The sequence below is a fragment of the Pleurodeles waltl genome, chromosome 8 (genome assembly GCF_031143425.1).
Source record: "Pleurodeles waltl isolate 20211129_DDA chromosome 8, aPleWal1.hap1.20221129, whole genome shotgun sequence".
NCBI lineage: Eukaryota > Metazoa > Chordata > Amphibia > Caudata > Salamandridae > Pleurodeles > Pleurodeles waltl.
The window spans coordinates 1,388,740,482-1,388,759,657 of NC_090447.1; the positions used below are offsets into that span (position 1 = coordinate 1,388,740,482).

The 19,176-nt window shown below is 42.5% G+C and overlaps 1 protein-coding gene across 1 annotated transcript in view; it reads right to left on the reverse strand.

Annotated features, from left to right (window-relative positions):
- Window positions 1–19,176, reverse strand: part of HEPHL1 (hephaestin like 1) — a 420,608-nt gene that overhangs the window by 129,913 nt on the left and 271,519 nt on the right. The window contains exon 13 of the mRNA XM_069202431.1: window positions 7,979–8,118. Within this exon, the coding sequence (XP_069058532.1) occupies window positions 7,979–8,118 (140 nt within the window). The remainder of the gene's footprint in view (window positions 1–7,978; window positions 8,119–19,176) is intronic.

Below are 19,176 nucleotides of genomic sequence, written 5' to 3' on the forward strand. Positions count from 1 at the left end.
ACCTGTGGGCCGCCTTACGGCTCGCCGGCTGCGAATAACTCAGACAGAAATGGGGGAGCCACCCTTGAGCGGTAACCCAAAGCGCGGCGTGGCGGAAAGAAAGGATAAAAGAACTACAAAGGCCACACCCAGCGCAGCGGGTGGCAAGGCTACTTACCTTGGGATGCCTCACGGCAGGGTAAGGCAGTCAGGGGAGGTACTCGGAAACACGGCACTCGCAGCCCGGGTCCGCTGGAGAGCGGGACACAAGGACTAAAACAAGGTAGCGAGCTAAGCCTAAAGGGAAAAAGAGTACCCTCCTACGGAAAAAAGGAATAACGGCAGAAGAACAACACGGGAGATTGATTGAAAGCAAAGAGCAAGTTGCATGTAACAAGATAATTATCGTCAATGAGAAAGTTGTTAAATGCAAAGCAATTATGACACAAATGTATCAAAGGTAAACAAACTTATTGCCCTTAACAACAACACGTATTAATGATTTATGGCCCTCATAAAAGAAGGGCGGACATGCTGTAAACAATCCCTCAATAAACTGCGGCCAAAAAGTTTCCAACAAATTATGAACTGTTGTGTATCATTGCGGTAATGGGCTGTCTGGAGGGGTTTTAGATAAGAACAGGACTTCTACCCACATCCGAAGTGAACTCGGACGCACACTTTTTGTCAAAAAACTGCGATTCATCCTGAAACCAATAATGTTTAATAGCATTTGATAAGTTTAACTGATATTTTCTCAGGGTCATTGAGAAGCTTTTCTTCCTAAGTTCTTCATGGACTTTCTCCTCTGTCGAATAAGCATTACTAAGATTCTCTTTTATCCAATAGGACATTTGCACTTGTTTTATCCTTTACTTTTTTCCATCAGACCATTGTCAAGATAACCAGAAACGAGGTACTCCTGTAGAATTGCAGAGATCTCACAGTGTTCACTATTATAAAAGCAACCTTGTTGAACTTGTTCTCGTACTAAAGCCTCAAAGCTTGTTCTTGCCAGAGAACATGACACCAAATACATGAAAACCTGAAACCTACTCTCGTGAGTAGAGGAAGTTGATGACTTTGGCTCAGCCACAAAAAAAAAAAGTATAAACCAAGCTTTCAATATATGACATGCATTTGAGAATTTACTGCCTTATATTAGGTTGCATGTGCCTGGAAGGGGAGTAACCAGGATTTTTTTCTAACCCCAGTTGGGTGTTTGTGCTTTCTTTAAATGTGCTACAACAGGTCGGGGTCCATTTATCATTTTTCACTGTGTATGACTGTGTTATCACATTGGCGCTGTAATCTCCCTGTCAAACTAAATGGTGAGGACAGATTGAGCTCTCTCCCTAACAGGAAGCCAGGGAGGAGTTGATGTTAAGGGCTGGTGGTCGAAGGGTTAAATGGATGTTGCCCTGACTAATTTTCAAGTTTGATCTTAAATATGAAGTGCTTTCTAGGAGCCTCTCATGGATCACCTCATTGGAGTCCTAGACTTGTGGGTTCAGGACTGACTCAGGTTAGCCAATCCTTTGTGACAGTGACTAAATGATGAAAAGAGGCATCCTAGACTCCTAAGCTGATGGGTGGACCCAAAAGATCCAAATATGCACTACTGTTTCACAGGACTACTGGCCACTGAGAGATGACTGTCTGCATGTAGGATGGGTTAATGATGAATGCCTAGTAAGAGTCCCGTGTACCTCTAGCACCAGCACATCGCTGGGAAGAATTGTATTTCCACCCACAGGTGTCATGCATGTGTGTTGCTCCAGAATCTGCAAGAGAAGGAGAGGCCTCTGCTGTCCTACGAAACTCTATGCCACAAGAGGTACAGTGAGCTAATGAGGCTTCCTGGAGAAGCTCACAGGTTAACAGAGTTGTGTGTATACTAGGGAGACTTGACACACAAATCTTCCACACGGTTGTAGAGGGCGTAGAGACTGGAAGTAGATAGGCACCCACAAGGCCCAAGATCTCTATAGGTTAATCTGACTGCGAAACAGTAAGCAAATAAATGCAAAGAAAGTATAGTCCAACCCACCTTGGGTACTAAGGCCCTAAACCCAACCAGGGTGGCATTAGAAATGTATTCAGTACAAGTATCAACAAAGTTCTAAAAATGAAATGTGCTCAAAGTAGCAAGAAAACAACACAAAGAAAGGTAACTTCTTCCTATACGGGGTACAGAGACAGCCGTAAATTAATTCTAGTATGCATTTTTCTACATTAAGCAAAGCAATGCAGAAATATGTTAGCTACATCTTCAAGGAAGAAACAAAATTATAATGGGCATATATGTACATTCATATGTGGCTTGTGGGCTTGACCTTTTTTGTTCTCCTGTGGGTTTTATATTATCTGTTTGTTGTTTTTTTGCGGAAACTCCGGGGTGTCATGAGAAGAAATTGCCTGTCATGCCTTCAGTATAGCGATGACCCACAAATAACTGTTCCACTTCAAAGCAATCCAAAATAGTACTCAGACTGCTTGAGCGTGGAAAGCTGAGTGGAGGTGAAGAATATGAAGATCAAGTCAGACTAAACAGAGCTGGTGATAGCAGCAGAATCTGAGGGCAACTGAGAATGGAGCAAAGTGACTCCAGATGTACAAAGGATTTTTCTGGTCGCAAACAGCCCGATTCATAAAATAAGGCCATATGCCAGCCAGAAAAACACCTTTTGGTGAGTACTGAGCCCTATTTGCGATTTGGTAATCTACTACTGAATAGCAAATTGGATTTGCGATTCGCTATTAGGAAAGGGTGTGTTTAGGGAATCCCTTCCTAATACCGAATTGCAGTGGTATGCATGAATCTTTTGCGACAGAAATGCGGTCGCAAAGCATTCACATTTTACCTACTTCAAGTTGGTGGTAACCCATTTACAATGGGAAGGGGCCCCTGAGGGATCCCTTCTCCTTTGAGAATGTTTGTAAAAATATTTTTAAGAGCAGGCAGTGGTCCCATGGACCCATTGCCTACTCTTAAAAAATGAAAAGAAAACGTTTTCATTTTTCTTTTTGAAACACATCCCATTTTCTTTTAAGGAAAACAGGCTGCATTAAAAAAACAAAAAACAAAAAAACATTGGTTTATTGAAAGCAATCAAAGACATTGTGGTCTGCTGACGGCAGCAGGACACTCTCCCTGGGATTTTTAGCCATTACCAACGGGTCACAGACTGAGCCCTGACTTATGAACAGTAATGAGGTGGGTCTATTTGCGAGCCACTAGGAATCACATATAGTGTTAAACACACTTTAGTACATTTGTGTTTGCGATAAGCAAATACTGAATCACAAAACCATTCCCCATGTACATCTGGCCGTATAAGCTGTTGTTATTACCAAATCTCTGACTAAATATCAGAACTTCAAAGTTCTCTTGCACTGCAGCATTAACACAAGAGCCTGTGTAAATTCTGTAGACAGATCAGGCTTTTACCAAGAAAATGTATATCAGCTTGGAAACTGGACTTCTTGACAGGATTCTTCCCACTGATACATTTGGGGTGTGAACACATGTGATGTGCAGAGCACCTTTGTCTTTGACGAGAAGGCTTGAGCAGATGAAAGCAGCTGAAATGTGTACACAAGCTTCACCCTTTGGATTAGATCATTCCAAATCACTGCTATCTGCAACAGCTCTCTCTCCATAGCCACATTCAGTTTAGCTACTATGGCAGACAGGACAATGCAGCTATCTGGTTGCAATAGAAGGGTAGCACTTGAAATTTTCAGGGAGTGTTCAGAAAAAAACACTTTGTGACGTCTGCTTTTCTCAAATGTGGCTCTCAGTGTGCAGTTTAACTTCCCCTTCAGACCCGCTGCCAACCCTATAACAGGTACAAGATCAAATCCTTCAAGATGACATTCCTTCATTGTGAGTTTTGTGGCGTTGGTGGTTTAGAATGCTTCAATGTTTGTTTTTCTTCTATTGTGGAATATATAATTAAACCCTAAGGTAGGTGTGTAATTCACACAAATCTAATACGTTAAGTATGTATTATGTTACTTATCCAGTATGCATCTGTTTATGGCATGTAGTGCTATAGATTCACATACTCTGCATATTTCTGCTATCTAGTGTTGGGTCTGAAGTTGTGCAAGTTGTATTTCTTTTAAGTAATTCAAGTCACAGGGTTGAGAGACTCCTCCTTTCTGTGATATTGCACATGGGCATTAACTCCATTGTTAGATTGTTTTCCTGCAGGCGGGTGAGAAAGGAGTGTAAGGTATGTGTAAGAAAAGAGATGTACATGGTAAATGTAAACATATAATGGAACTACAATAGCCACAGGAGTCCAGGGAGCATGTGAATATATAGCACTACATGCCAAGAACAGGTGCTTACAGGGTAAGTAACAATCCTTTCAATGGCATTTGTGGCTGTAGATACACATGCTCTGCATAGACTGTAAAGCAGTCCCTCCTTAGAAGCGGTGGCTAGCCTGTGGGAAATGCAGCATTCTGGAAAAGGGTACATAGCAATGTCTGACCTACACTGGCTTGTTTGCGTGCTAAAACATCCACACAGTAGTGCTTTGTGAAGGTGTGTGGTGTAGACCATGTAGCTGCCTTACCAATGTCAGCTATGGGAATGTTTCCAAGAAAGGCCATAGTGGCTTCTTTTCTATGAGTGAAGTGTGCTCTTGGAGGAACAGATAAAGGTCTTTTCGTCTTAATGTAACAAGTGGGAATACATTTGACTATCCATCTGGCTATGCCTGATTTGGATATTGGGTTGCCTGTTTGAGGTGGAGAAAAGGCTTCAAAGAGTTGTTTAGTTTTCCTGAAAGTTTTAGTTCTATCTATGTAGAACAGGAGTGCTCTTTTGAAATCTAAGGTATGAAGAGCTCTTTCCATAATGGAATTTGGTTGTAGGAAAAAAAATGGGAGCTCAATGGACTGACTGAGGCGAAATAGATAGACTACCTTAGGTAGGAATTTAGAATTACTACGAAGAACTTCTCTGTCTTTATATATTGGGAAGAAAGGTTCTTCTAATGTTAAAGGCTGGAGCTCACTTACACGCCTGAGTAAGGTAATGGCGACTAAGAAGGCCACTTTCCATGAAAGAAATAGAAGTGGGAATGACTGAAAAGGCTCAATTGGGGGACCCATGAGTCTAGTGAGAACAATGTTTGGGTTCCAGGAGGGTTCTGGAGGAACCTGAGGCAGAATAACTCATTTAAGTCCCTCCATGAAAACCTTGATGACTGGAACTTTGGACAACAAGAGATGTTGTCTATGCTGGAGAAAGGCAACCATTGCAGCGAGGTGCAACCATATAAAAGTGTAAGTTAAATTTGCCTTCTGCAAATGAAGCAGGTAGCAGATGTCTTGCACCGTGGCTGTCAAAAGATCAGATTTGTTTGGACTGACAGGAGCAAACAAAACGTTTTCATTTTGCTGTGTAACAGGCTCTAGTGGTGGGTCTGCGTGTTTCCTTTAGAATGTCCGTACATTCTGGTGGCAAGCCAAGGTAGCCAAACTCTATAACCTCAGGAGCCAATCTGCCTGGTTGAGCATTTTAGGGTCAGAGTTTTCGACTTGCCCTTGATTCTGAGTGAGAAGGTTTCGCCTGTTGGGGGAGCTTCTCGTGAGAAACTACTGAGAGATCTATATAGATAAAAAGGGGAGAAGCAGAAGCTCTCACCATGGACAGGATGAGTAATAGGAGAACGTGCTCCTGCCTGCTGGACGTCTGGTTTGAACCTAGAACACCTTAGAAATGCATGTCTCCTAAGATGGACACTGATATTAATCCCTCTAGCTGCAGTATCTGCTGCATCAAGGGTGCAGTGGATGGAGTTATTTGTGATGGCCTGCTCCTCAGTGACAATTTGCTGCCCCCCTCCTTGCTATTCCAGGAGGTACTGCCAGAGTTCCTCCATCTCATCCCAATGGGCTAACAAGGCCTGAGAATTGGTGATACGCCAATGGTTGACGGCTTGTGCAGAAACCCTCTTCCCAGCAGCATCTATACGTTTGCATTCCTTTTCAGGAGGGGGGTATCCGTAGTAGCCTGACTGTTTGCCCTCTTACATGCAGTGGTTGCAACAATGTAGTCATGTGGTACGTGACCCTATATGAATAAGGGGTCAAAAGGCATGCTTTATATTTTTTTCTACCAGAGGGGGTGATGAGCCCAGCTCTGATTGGCTCCATGAAAATGTCCTGGCCAGGCGGCATGGGCAAAAACTAAGTATCCCTGTGTGTAGAAGCAAGGGTGTCAAAAAGAAAGTCCTGTTCTAGTGATTCTTTGTTCAGCTCAACATGATTAAAGGCTACCCCCTAGCAAGGCTACCCCCTAGCAATAACCTGCTGGAAGGAAGTGGTATTCTCAGAAGGGGAGGGACGAGCTGGGTATAGGTCAGGATCGTTTGATGTAGTGGCATCAGAGTCGACATATGCCGAGGGTCAGAATCACCTAAAGGCCATCTAGCTCCAAGGTGTCGAACTGTGGTGACTCTTGTGGGGAGACATCAAGTAGGTCGAGTGTAGGAGACAATGGTGAAGGAGAATGAGGAGAGGGATGGAGGTAATATTAATGAAAGTGGAGGAGGAAGTGGTGTGGGAGGAGGACCTGGTAACCTTGTCTTTAATCTTCTTCCTGGCAGGAAGTGGGAGGTCCAATGCCTCCTCGAAATTAAACTTCCTTTTAGAGGTTGAGGAGAGGAAGGAGTAGCGATGATGCGGCCAGTCCCCACTTGAATCTGAATCTTTCTCTGTCAAATGTTCATTTTTTTTTTAAGGATAGGCTTGACAGGGGAAGTAGAGGCCAAATGCGGTCTGGAGTCTTTCGGCATCAAAAGTTTGTTCTTGGCCGGATGAAGTATTGTCGGCGCAGAGGTTGATGGCGTCGGTGGCCAGGTCAACGTTGAGGTATGCTCTTGGTCCCATGAGGTGGCTGTCGATGCCGAAGGCTTGGCCTTTGAGGGGATCTTCAGCACTAGGCCCGAGCGCTGGGAGGCCAAGACAGTCTTTCAAATCCCACCATGGCCAGGTGGCAGTGATGGTCTGGCGACCACAGGTAGTGGAAGTGGGGGAGCCTCAGATTTGTTAGAGGGTTTGGGTGTTGGATTAGAGGCCAAAGCACTCATGCGCTGGGCAGATGATATCTTGCATTGGAAGTGTCTTCCAAGGCTTTTTCAACATTTTGAGCCATTTAGACCTCAGGTCTAAAGGGTGTTTTTGGACTGGAATGATATGCAGGCATCACAATTGATCTCTTTATGGCCGGGTGAAAGGCAAAGGTTGCAAACGAGGTGTTGATCAGTGTGCGGATACATTGCAAGGCAACGTGGGCAAAATCTGAGGGGTGTACATTCCATCAAAAAGGCATCCTTGTTGGAGCCTGTGGCATGCTGGAAAGTAGGCCCGAAATGGGCAGCACCCAGAGGGGTGGATGGTCAAAGGAGCCCGAACCAACGAAATTCAAGAGAAGCACAGAAGTGGAAAAGCACAATCGATAATGCAGTCGAGGACAGTAACAAAACCGAAGGATCATACCAAATGGAGTCAAAAACACAGAGCAGAGGCACACATGTCCGAACCCGATGGCAGAGATAAAACAATCTAATAAAGGAGTCGGTGATCATGTGCAATACCACGAGAGGAGGAGTCACTCGTCATTGTGATTCAAAACTACTTTGAAGAAAAACAACTTACACATGCTCTGCATACTCCTGCCATCTAGTGTTGGTTCTGGAGTTGTGCATCTACAGCCCCATATGCCATTGAACAATAAAGTTACAATAGCATACCGTTTTTAACATGGCACATTTCCTCAGTATGAGTGGTTTATTGATGGGGTCTCTGGTAAATGTGTGTGCTGTGGAGTTGAAGACTGGTCGGGTTACCATTTGTGAGTTAAACAACTGAACACTTGAACTGATGTAAATATATCTGCACTTGACAGGCCCACTCAAAGATGTGATAAAGGATTTGATTTCACAAAACACTGTATGATATTCACTAAATAATTTACCTAAGATGCCCAAGTGCTCCTCATCACGGGTTCTTTTTTTGCTTGTTGTAAATTCTCCATTGGTGTATTCTCTGTAAACAACTTTCTTGTATCTTGATCCTATATGTGTTTCATCACTATTGACAAACACATGGCCATAGCTGCAAAAAGAAAAAGAAAAAGAAAGAAAAAACATTTGTAATGATTAATGAACATTATTTTGCACATATTTCACATCTGTTATGTCTCATCATAGCAGCACACACATGTAGGCATGCATGCTCTGGCTCCCTTAAATATATGACTTATGCAATACAATATAAGTGGTTTACAAGTCAATATTCAAATGTTGGGAAAGCAAGACCAGATACCGTAAAAACATTTGGAATTCTTGGGCGGAGTAAATCTCCCAAGAACAATCTGAGTTTGTCGTAAATATTAGATTTGCCTTGTATGCGCTACAGCCCTCCTTACAAGTGGCTCAGGAAATGGGCCAAAGTTACCCCACTCTGTGATTTCTTGATAAACGGGGGTACTGGTTACTCCAAGGATGTGGAAAATCCTACCCTTTGAGGTGGTTCCTGAAGATGCACTCAGACAAGACGAATTGCAGAGTAAACCAGTAATCACGGGTCCTATTCCCCCAGTAATCTCATTTGGGACAAGTTTTCACCAAAGTTTACAGATGCTTGCAGCAGCCAAAACCTTTAGGTGAAAGGAAAAACCTTATAATGCTGATGGGCCAGTAACCACTGTTACGGGTCCCATCCAAATTAAGAGGACACTGGCAACTCGCCGAGCAAATAGTGAACAAGCCATAAAGAAATCAACAACTAAACCCTGAAGCAATATAGATTTGATCAAAACTGCTTACAAATGTTCCACTGATGGGTTGTCCACCAGTTGAACTGGTGAATACTTCCGAACTTACGCCTACAGTAAACATACTCGAGAGATTAACAAACAAGGTAAACATAAGGTGTAAGACATCTAAGGCAATCAAAAAAGATCAATAGACATACTAGGAGATTGGTAGTGTCTGTGTAAAGAGAGTCATGGGGCACTGACAAACAGCGTTAATATTATCTTTACTGCTTGACAGACCCATAAATATTTTTCAGTTCAAACTGGAAAGGCTTATTGACAAAACTACATCATTGGTGCACTTGTTTTTAACTGCAATTGTCCTCAAAAGGCATGCTATTTTGCACCTCCTGAAGACTCCTATTGATAGGAAGATGCAGCGCTGTGCAGAAGAGGCTTCATCATTGGCAACTATTAAGGGATTGTGAGTGTATGACTGGGAATCTCAGTGGCCCCCAAGACTGCAGCCTTCGCATGAAGTAGTTGTGGGCTTTTAAACAGTGTGATTAAGATTAGTCCTAGAAGATCCAGTTGAAAAAAAGAAATGCAGACATTTTCCTTTGGGGAGCCTGAAAAATCTAGTCACAGATGCACTGAAGGATTGACTCAAGGTGCAACCTAGCTGGGGAGAAATGTTTAATCCTACATCTGACACATAGGAGACACTTACATAAACTCCAGAAAGTTTTTTTTAGGATTTCTTGGAATTTAAGCTTAGGGTCTTGGATCTCCGGCACTATTTTCCAGCCCTCGGAATGCACAGCCTCTCACCGAGGATTATGTGTGTAGTTTGTAATGTCAGAAGCACCCCTTACCTTTCTTTGACTGTGTCCACTGCAATGATTGGAGAGATTTAGAAAGCATTTCCAGGCCTTCCTATTCAGGCCAGATGGCTGAATAGCAAAGGGTTTTCTGAGCTTGCACATGCAAATGACTTGCCTCATTGGTGTGGATCTGTAAATAAAGATGTAGCAGGTGGGATGCAGAGACTGCCTGAATTCTTGGCAAGACCAACTAATGCCCAAACAAGAGAACTTGCCAGCAGATTGCAGCAAGTCCCATTGGGGCACAGAAAGTATTAGCAGAGATATATAACAGCAGAACTGCTCACTCCACTTTTGCCGGTTACTTGTTTCAACAAAACACACCATAATGCTGTTTGGTGAGAATGTCTGTAGGAAGGTGGCTTAGGGACCTGAATGCAAGGTCTATGATGTGGTGTTTATTTAATCTTTGCACTCTGCCAGTCCTTCGCTTATGTATTTCTCTGTCCATGGGCCATACTTCGTATTCTTTTATACATGCTGATATTTGGCCATCCTGTCATCACATAATTCACCACTGTGTTCCCCCTCTCGCACCAACTTATTTAAGGATGGGTGAGGAAAACAGTGGAGAATTGTGTGGTGACAGGATGGCAAAATATCAAAGAAGTTAGGGAGGAACCCAGAAGTTTTTGGAGTGTCAGGGACAAATTGATATTTGAGAATGGTGAGCTGTATTGGTGCGCCACTGCAAAAAAATTATCAATAAGACTCATGAGCAACGATCTTGCTCTCTAAAACGCTGTATTGGGCACTCGCATGTCAACATAAATTCTGATTTCCTCTGTATTTCTTTTCGCAACCACTACAATAGGAGATACCCATGGTGTTGGATCAGTAGCAGGCTGAATGATATCTTGTTTAAGTAATACGTTTATTTTCTTTTCTACTTTTGCTTCTAAGTGTATTGGAACCCCTCTGTTTATCTGCACCACAGGTTTTACTGATTCAATGATATGCAATGTGATTCTTTTGTTCTAACTTTCCTAATCCTTCCAAAAATTCTCGATTGGGCTTTAAATAGGATGGTCTGTCATGACATTGCAAGGAATTGCTAACAAACCCACAACTTGAGCAGTGACACTGCTTAATCTCATGGACCACGAACTTCACCTTTTAAAACACATACTTCTTTGCTGGATACGTTCCCATATTGTAGGAACTCAATACTGGGTTTGTTTGCATTTTCCTGTACTCAGTGAGACACATAATATCACATGTTGTCCTACTACCAAGGACAACAGGAACCTTCTGAGAGTCAACCGTTATGTCCACAGATTATGTTTTTCTAATATTTTCTTTTCTTATCACATTAATTTGATTAACCTCATTACACATCATGTATTTTCTTTCAGGTTGTTCTGATTCATCGATGTACTCATCTTCAACACTTTCCATCTGCCTTGCATATTTGATATTCCCTTTATTTTGCTTATACCAACTTTTGTTATTTTTCTTTTTGTCATGTTGAAGTCTGCACACATTTGCAAAATGAATCGGTGTTCCACATGCTCCACAGAATTGTCCTAAACCTGGGCGCATTTTTGAATGTGTATATTGCAACCTACATCTATAACTATCCCTTTTCTTTGTTCTGTGGATCCACCTTTTCTTTTTTATTATTTTTTTCTTGACATTTGTCAAACTAACCGGAGGCTCTTAATAGCAGTCGGAGATCCCCCCTGCGCAGGACAAGCTTCGGTTTGGGACCCGGGGAGCCTGACTCCAAGCCCCAGACTTCACTGCGGCGCACCAGGAGGCCTGCCCTTTGCCATCTGTGCCCAGAAACACTTATTAGCAGTCAGGGATCCGGATGCGAGGGACGCACATGGGACATGCCCAGGTGTGTGCCCGGGCAAAGACTGGGCCCGTCTGCGCCCACCAGCACCCGATAGAGGCTGGGCCAGCCCCTCCTCTTCAATCTTCCACAGCAAGTAATATAAGAGTATTTGCGGACTTCAAGGTCAGGAGTTTCTTTTGTTTGACTTTGTGCATGTAATTCGGGCAATGGGAAAGCACAAGAGGGTTGGCTGCCCAGGGGCTGGGCCCCCTCATAAAAATAAAGACAACCCCTATTAATTTAATGTTGGAGCGCGCAATGGCAGTTGTGAGCAATGAAATCGCACTGATAGAGCGACAACTGTCACTGGGAGCAGGGGTATGGTGGGGGGGGGGGGGCATTAGAATCACCCAGACGGAAGTAAATAACATGGTGGTGGCTTCCCTAGCAGAGCATGAGGTGGAACCCATGAGAAGTGTTAGGAAGGTTACTGTATCTTCTTTAGCATCCCAGGAAGTGGAGTGTTGTAAACATTGACCAATGCTTGCCTGGGGAGATTGATACAAGGCTTGCGCTAGAGGAGACAGCTACTCAATCTAACTCGCCTGCACAGGCCAAGGGAGTTTTGCAAGCAAAGAGCACGGGGTTATGCAAGGCGTCAAGAAGGCCATCCTGCACAGTGACATCAAATGCGGTTAGCGTTTCCAAGGAGGACCTGTATAACAATATTGTAAACATTCTCAACTCCCATTTACGCCCATTTAAAGAGCCCCTTGAAAAGAATGAGTCCCATTTGGCTACTCTTGTTCATTCAAAGGCCCACGATACTCAAGATGCCCATGCAGTAGCCGCTGGTCCATCGGAGGTTTCTTCTGCTGTTTCTATTGAAAGGAATATAACCAATGTTGCCGCTGTTATGCATTCAGTAACTCATGCATTGCCAAAATTAGGTTCTTCCACCTTAGCAGCTTGGGGAATCTCGCGTTGCCGGGACCAAATTTCAGCCGTGCAGAGGGGCAATGGTCTACATATATTGAACTTGCCACCAGCTTCTTGCCCCTATGTGTTGGTTTGGCAGGGGTTCCACAGCTGCAAGCCGATCAGGAGGAATCACGGCGCTGCCTACGCAATAAGGTTTTGAACTGGCTAAGTACACACATGCATTTTAACTGGTCAGATAGCAAACACATTTCATGGTGCGTAGAGTAGGGTGGATTGGGCCAGCACAAAAAGACACAGATGGTGACTGTAAGTGATTAAGTATCCATCACTTGTGGGGAATCTCTTAAGAGCATATTCAGTTCACACCCAGAGAGGTAGTCTAAGATTGTCGCAGTGCCTTTGGGCTATTTTTATAAACCGCTCCTCTTACAGAGTCAAAGAGTGGCCTGGAGGATGCCGAATTTTGTTGAGCGGGATGTGGAATGCTATAACAGGTTCTCCCCATTAATGGGGAGGGAAGGTGTGAATTGACTGTGGCATCTTCAGCCAGAAGTGATACAAAGAGGCTTGCATTCAAGTAAGTGGAGCAAGTATGCACTTTGGTAGTGGAGCATCCACGGTAACCCTTTGCTCGGATATTGTGACATCTGTGGGTATTGGGAAAGGGCTCTCAAGTGGTGGTTGCACTCTGGGACTTTGTGGATTGAGATTATTATGATGGACCATTGCAGGTCTGCATTCTAAGATCGCATTGGCAAACTGGATACCATTTATCAGATCATATATGTCGTGATGCTATGGGAAATTTGGGAAGTTTACCAAATTCTGTTTGATGGGTATAAATGTTTCAGTGTTCCACCACTACCTTCTCGGGCTGGTAGAGCTATTGGAGGTTTATCTATTTGGGTCAGTCTCTCATTGGGGAAACACATGAAGGCTGTAAGTACACTGGGATCTGATTTCCTGGCTGTTATGCTTAGAGGGGGTTACAATTATTTTTATTAATAATTTTTAAAATGATGATTTTGTGAACGCCCCCAATCAGAAGTTTCCTGCCCTTTTTTCTTATATTTCTACCGTAGTGGATAATAGGAGTCAGCAAGGCCAACAAAATTATTTGTGTGTTGGGGGAGACTTAAATGCGAGTCTCTCGCATTTAGTTGGTGTGGGGGTTGGATTAGTGACTAGAAGAAGCAGTGTGTGGGGAAAAGAATTGGAGGCCTTTGTAGTTGCAGCTGATTTGCATAATGAACTGAAAGTAGCGGGGGCTTACAAGCAGGTTCGTCCACTTTATAGAGGCAGCAGGGACTGTTCAATTATCGATTATATTTTTTATATCACGTAATTTGAAGAGTCTGTTATCTCATGGGAAAATTGTTGCCACTGAGTATGGGGACCACAATGCTACTGAGATCATTTTGAGGGTGCCAATGAGGAAATCACAACAGGAGCCCACTGGCCTGGTGAATTTGTACCCTTCACCGGATAATCTTAGGTTGTGCTGGAAGCTGCAAGATCCAAAGTTCCTCAAAGTTATAGTTAAAGGGAATCTTGAAATGGTCATGGAGTGCCTCCAATCATGCATGAGTGACAGTTGAGCAATTGTTGGGGCATTTGTTAGTCTGTGTGTGAAGATACGACTTTTGCTGTCCAGGCCTGTTAAAAAACTGTTTCTGGATGCCCCATTGGTTCAACCAGGAGTGTTTACGAGCCAACCGCACTCTGCGCCGAGCTCTATCTAGGCCGCGTGAACATTCTGTAGGGACTACTCAGCGCAAATTAGACAAAACTGTTATTGCCAGAAGGAGAAGGAAAGTTATCACTAATCAGTGGGATTCATTATCAATTGTAGCCAGTACAAAGGATAGTAATGCATTATGGAGGTGGGTTTCCCATTAGCGTACCCTGGATATTAGTGAATGACCCACCAATAGCCATATAAAAGAGGAGGAGTGAGTGGCACAATTTACACAAATATATTATGCAGAAAATGAGAGCTGTGTACGAGTAGGGATGGGAGTTATCACTACCGTGCTGTTATTTTCTTTACAGGAGGTGGTATCGGCCATCCAGGAGTCTACTAGTGGGAAAGCCCCTCATCCTGATGGTGTCCCTATAGATGTTATCAAATGTAATACTAATATTAGGGCCCTGTTGTTGACCAATGTTTATAATTCTTTAGATTTGCAGATAATCCCGGGCTCCTGGTTAAGTACAAGTGTGCCGATATTTAAGAAGGGTAATAGAGCTGGTCCCCAAGTGCTACAGACCAATTTTGATAATTGATATTTCCGCAAAACTCTTGGGCAGTCTCATATAATAGGATAGCTGAATGGGCCACTGATAAAGGAGTGATTAATAAGTGCCATTATGATTTAGAAGTCGCCTTGGAACCATCGAGCAATGCCTCAATTTAAATTTGATTATTGGTAAGTATGCAGTGGCCATGAAATCCAGCCTCTATTTAGCAATCCATGGCACTTGTATGAATAGTGGCAAACTGTGGCAAATATTGATGAACTTGAAATTGGATCCTGCTCTTATTCACTTGTTGATCTCTCTGCACACAGGCACTAGGGCTAAGGTGAGGTTCGGGAGGAATGGTGAACTCACAGATGACTTTAGAATTAGACAGGGGGTGCATCCTTGCTCTGCTTCTTTTTTTGTATATTAATGATTTAAGCACAGTTCTTAATCAATGAACTCCTGACGTACCCAAAGTAAAGGGCATCCCCCTCCCTGTACTACTGTACGCCGACGATGCGGTCTTCATTGCCCGCACCCCGGATGCCCGGAGCCTTTTAGTACAAAATGTTGATTTTATGGGTAAACTTGACTTGCACACTAATTTTACTAAGACTTTTTTAATGACATGTGGACGTGATTATAAGAAGCCCCTGGCCTTCAGTGTGGGTAACAGTGTATTCTCAAGCAGTGGCACCTTTTCATATCTGGGTGTGATTTTTAGTTCTTCAGGCTCCTGGGCTCAGCATATTGCACACAGCAGGGCTACGTTTTTTAGGGTGCTTGGCTCTCTGTTGTCTTTTCCCACACCTAAGGGTGGAAGGCCCCTGGGATCCCTTATTAAAATATATTCCACACAGTATGCTCTGATAGCAACCTGTGGGGCAATATATGGGGACAGGTAGGCTCGTTAAATTCACAAAGGGAAGAGAATAGGTTCTTCCGGAGAATCCTTTCAGCTGTCCCATCAACTCCCAGCTCCATATGCCTCAGTGAATTGGGAGTAGATCATATGGGTGATCTCATTCGTAGCAAGCCGGCATTGTTATGGATATCAATCTGGAGGTCTGAGAAAACAATGCTGAGCAAGGATATAATCTCAGATTTATTGGCATGCAAAAGGGGCCATGTCATATTGTGGCTGTCTTATGTTAAATGTGCTTTGGAGGGATCTGGGTTAAGTCATAGTTTCCCAGATGGAAGTCAGGCAAAGACTGACAGTCGAGGAAAAGCAAGGGAGCTGTTGCAGGACTGGGATAAAGTGGAAAGACTGGGAGCAGAAAGGCACAAACCAATTGTGAAGAAATATTTATGTCTAAATGAGGGGGGCTTTTCCACAAATTATTTGTGGGATAACAATGTGAACTGCCGTAGAAGATTATTGTTTAGGTTTCACGCCTGTATAGTGAAGTATTCACTTTGTTTCCCTCTTGACTATCAGCCAAGTTTTGATTTTAGAATCTGCCCATGCTGCAATCAGCAAATGCAGATTAAGTGCTCTGTTGAGCCGGTTACTGCTGTTTTTAACTGTTTTTAATTCTATATTCTTAATCCGTTTTGTATTTTAGTTATTCATATGTGTATCTTTTGCATTTATGGTTATTAATATTAACAGAATCAAGATGTATAATGAATGAACTTGTTCAATTGTTTTCATTCTGCCTTGCTCCATATTTGTGGCATGTTTTTTCACTTGTGCTTCAGTTCGAGCCAATCGTAATATTGTTTGAAGATCATACATTTTCTCCAACAATTTCTTTCTGAATTCCATGGAATAACATCCTTGAATTATCCTTAACCTTACTGCTTCCTCATTGCTGCATTTTTCCAATTCACAAAGTCACCAGTTTTCTTAACCTTGTTACACATTCATCAATAAACTCATCTTCGTCTTGGTTGGCAATATTAAAATTGTATCTTTCAAAATCCAGATTTTGCTGTGGGTCAAATCCTTTATTTAGACATTTCCTTTGTATGCGTTTCTTCTTCTGGAAAAGTTATTGAATCTTCCAAATCATCACCTATTAAATTAATTAGCAGGTCTTTTGCCTGCTCATCAGGGTATCTCTTACAAGCAGCTTTTAAACAATATTGAAATATTTGTCTCCATTTTCCCATGTTTGTACAATGGTCTGTAGATCTGATATTTCAAATGCTAATGGACGTCGAAAAGTTATACTTGAAACATTTCTTATGTTTTCCTCATCATTATATGAATCTGTATCCATGTACGTAGCCATTCTGCTATTTGATTCCTTAGCCAACATGTTTTCTTTTGCTATTTCTACAATTCATATGTATTTGTCAATTTGCTACAGCTTTTTTTATTTATTTCAAAATAGCTGTTTTGGGGGAAAAATAGATTTTTAGCTTTTGCCCAATATAAAATGGCTGTTTCACTGTTAGTGAATGGAATTTTGCCTGCCACGATTTTGTTTAATCTTGCATTATTTTAAGATGGCCGCCTAGAGTCTACAGCTATCTTGTGTTGCCTTACCTGATTTAAAAATGGCCGGTGTAAGGATACTGGAAACAGGAACCTGTTCCTCACCTTATGTTACAATGTGTGCATGCATGCCTGCAATGGCCAGCATCTTCCCCTTAATAAACACTGATAATGATGTTGTCTGAGAGATGCAAGTAATTATTGTACAGCGGCGATGCAGCAGGCAATTGAGCGCTCTTAACTCTCAGCCGATCCTCGCTGCAAATATGTAACAAACACCTTCAGAGATATAAACAGGCTCCACAATGCCTTTAAATAACACATTTATTTATTTTTTGAACATATCCAAGTCCCTGCGTCTTATCATGACTATTTGGAACTGCCTTTTTCAAAACTACACATTCCAACACTCTACATTCCACCCACAGTAATGTCATTCTATAACAGAATGGCATTACATCATTACACACTGTTTACAAAAGATCACAAAAGGCACTGGTAAGATGAATTTATTTAAAGTATGCATGTAGCACTGCTTCTCTGTGACTATCTCGCTTGTACTTTGCTTCTCCATCCGATACAAAGATCGTTCGTTGATCACATAAGTCATTACATAAGACATGTGGTGCCATACAGACTAACTTGTGCAGAAGTAGAGCACCTCTCTATGGCCAGGTTCAATAATCAATTGTCTGATTAGTAAGCACTTCCTTACCAAAAGCACCTCAGAAAAATGAGTTACAAACTAGTACATTTACCTTTACTGGTATCCCTCCCTAATTGTCTAAACAGTGCACGGGGCAAGGAAGACAACAGAGCATCACATTTGTTTTGCTGACATCTCCCTGACTGACAAGAACAACACAGCATGCACCTGGCTGCCAGACATTCACTGTCTGGACACCAGGAGGAGACCCGCCACGTTCAGCATGATTTCCTTACTCAGCATGGCCTACAATTTAAAATCAAAAGCTACCAATGGTCTGTTCTAATACAGAGAAGCACCACAGAAAGGCAGAAAGTCAATCATAGTTTAGACACGGACGCCAGCTCATATCCAATATGGGCCTCATGCTCGAGCATAAGATGTGCACAAAAAGAGGCAGATGTCGGCTGCACGTCCTGCTGAGAGTCAGGGTGATCTTACAAACCTTCCTGGTTTACCTGCTGAAATTTATTTTTTTGCTTTGTGCCTGGTCCCCTCATCCGCCAGGGTCGGACTGGACTATAGGGCAGTGTGGCAGTGCTGGAAGGGCTGGTCTTACAGGTCAGTGTATGGGCCTGTTTTATGGCTGCTCTATGGTCTCCTGGACTGGTTCTACCGCAAATTTCTTGGATATTACTATAAACTTTGCCTACAGCAAACACAAATGCATGCAGTCCCCCATACCATGCAAAATACCTATATAACGTGTCTTTACAAGTTCAAACGGCCCTCGTTACCAAATGTGGGTTACTATTATAATTATCTGATTTGCTAATGGGGCCACTTTTATTTGGTGCCTGGGCCTATTTTCTATCCAGGTCTGATCCCATCATTTATATGTTATTCTAGGGAACTACACCCAGTTGATAAAGTGATTTTTTTTCCCCATAGAACGGCCATTCAGGTACTGGCCAACAAGAATTTATTTGGCAAATCATACTGTGTTCTCCATAGTTCACTCAAATGTGTGTATTTTGTGCACCATCATAGGACAATTACACAGTCACCAGTCATGCTGGCCAGAGTGTGTGAGACTAGTGTGTACATTCCTTTCATTGCTTGCACACTCCACAAAATAAAGTTGAATATTTCCTTCCATTCGGCTGGTTTCTCAGTTCCCATGAACTTAGAATATATATTTTCTTTAAAAAGTTTTCAAGAGTTCTCTAAATTAGCGATTCTTAACCTTTTGACTTCTATATACCCTCACTGAATCCGTACTCAGACCCCCATTGAGTCATTATTGGAAGCGCCGTCCTAAGAAATATCCGTGATTTGAACCCCAAAACAATACACAAATATATACATATAGACGCCAAATTAAATGCTTAGATGTGGAAATATTTTGTTTAATTTACTATGAAATTTAGAAAAAGTTTACACATTTTTAAGTTTGCTTCTTTACTTGTAAAT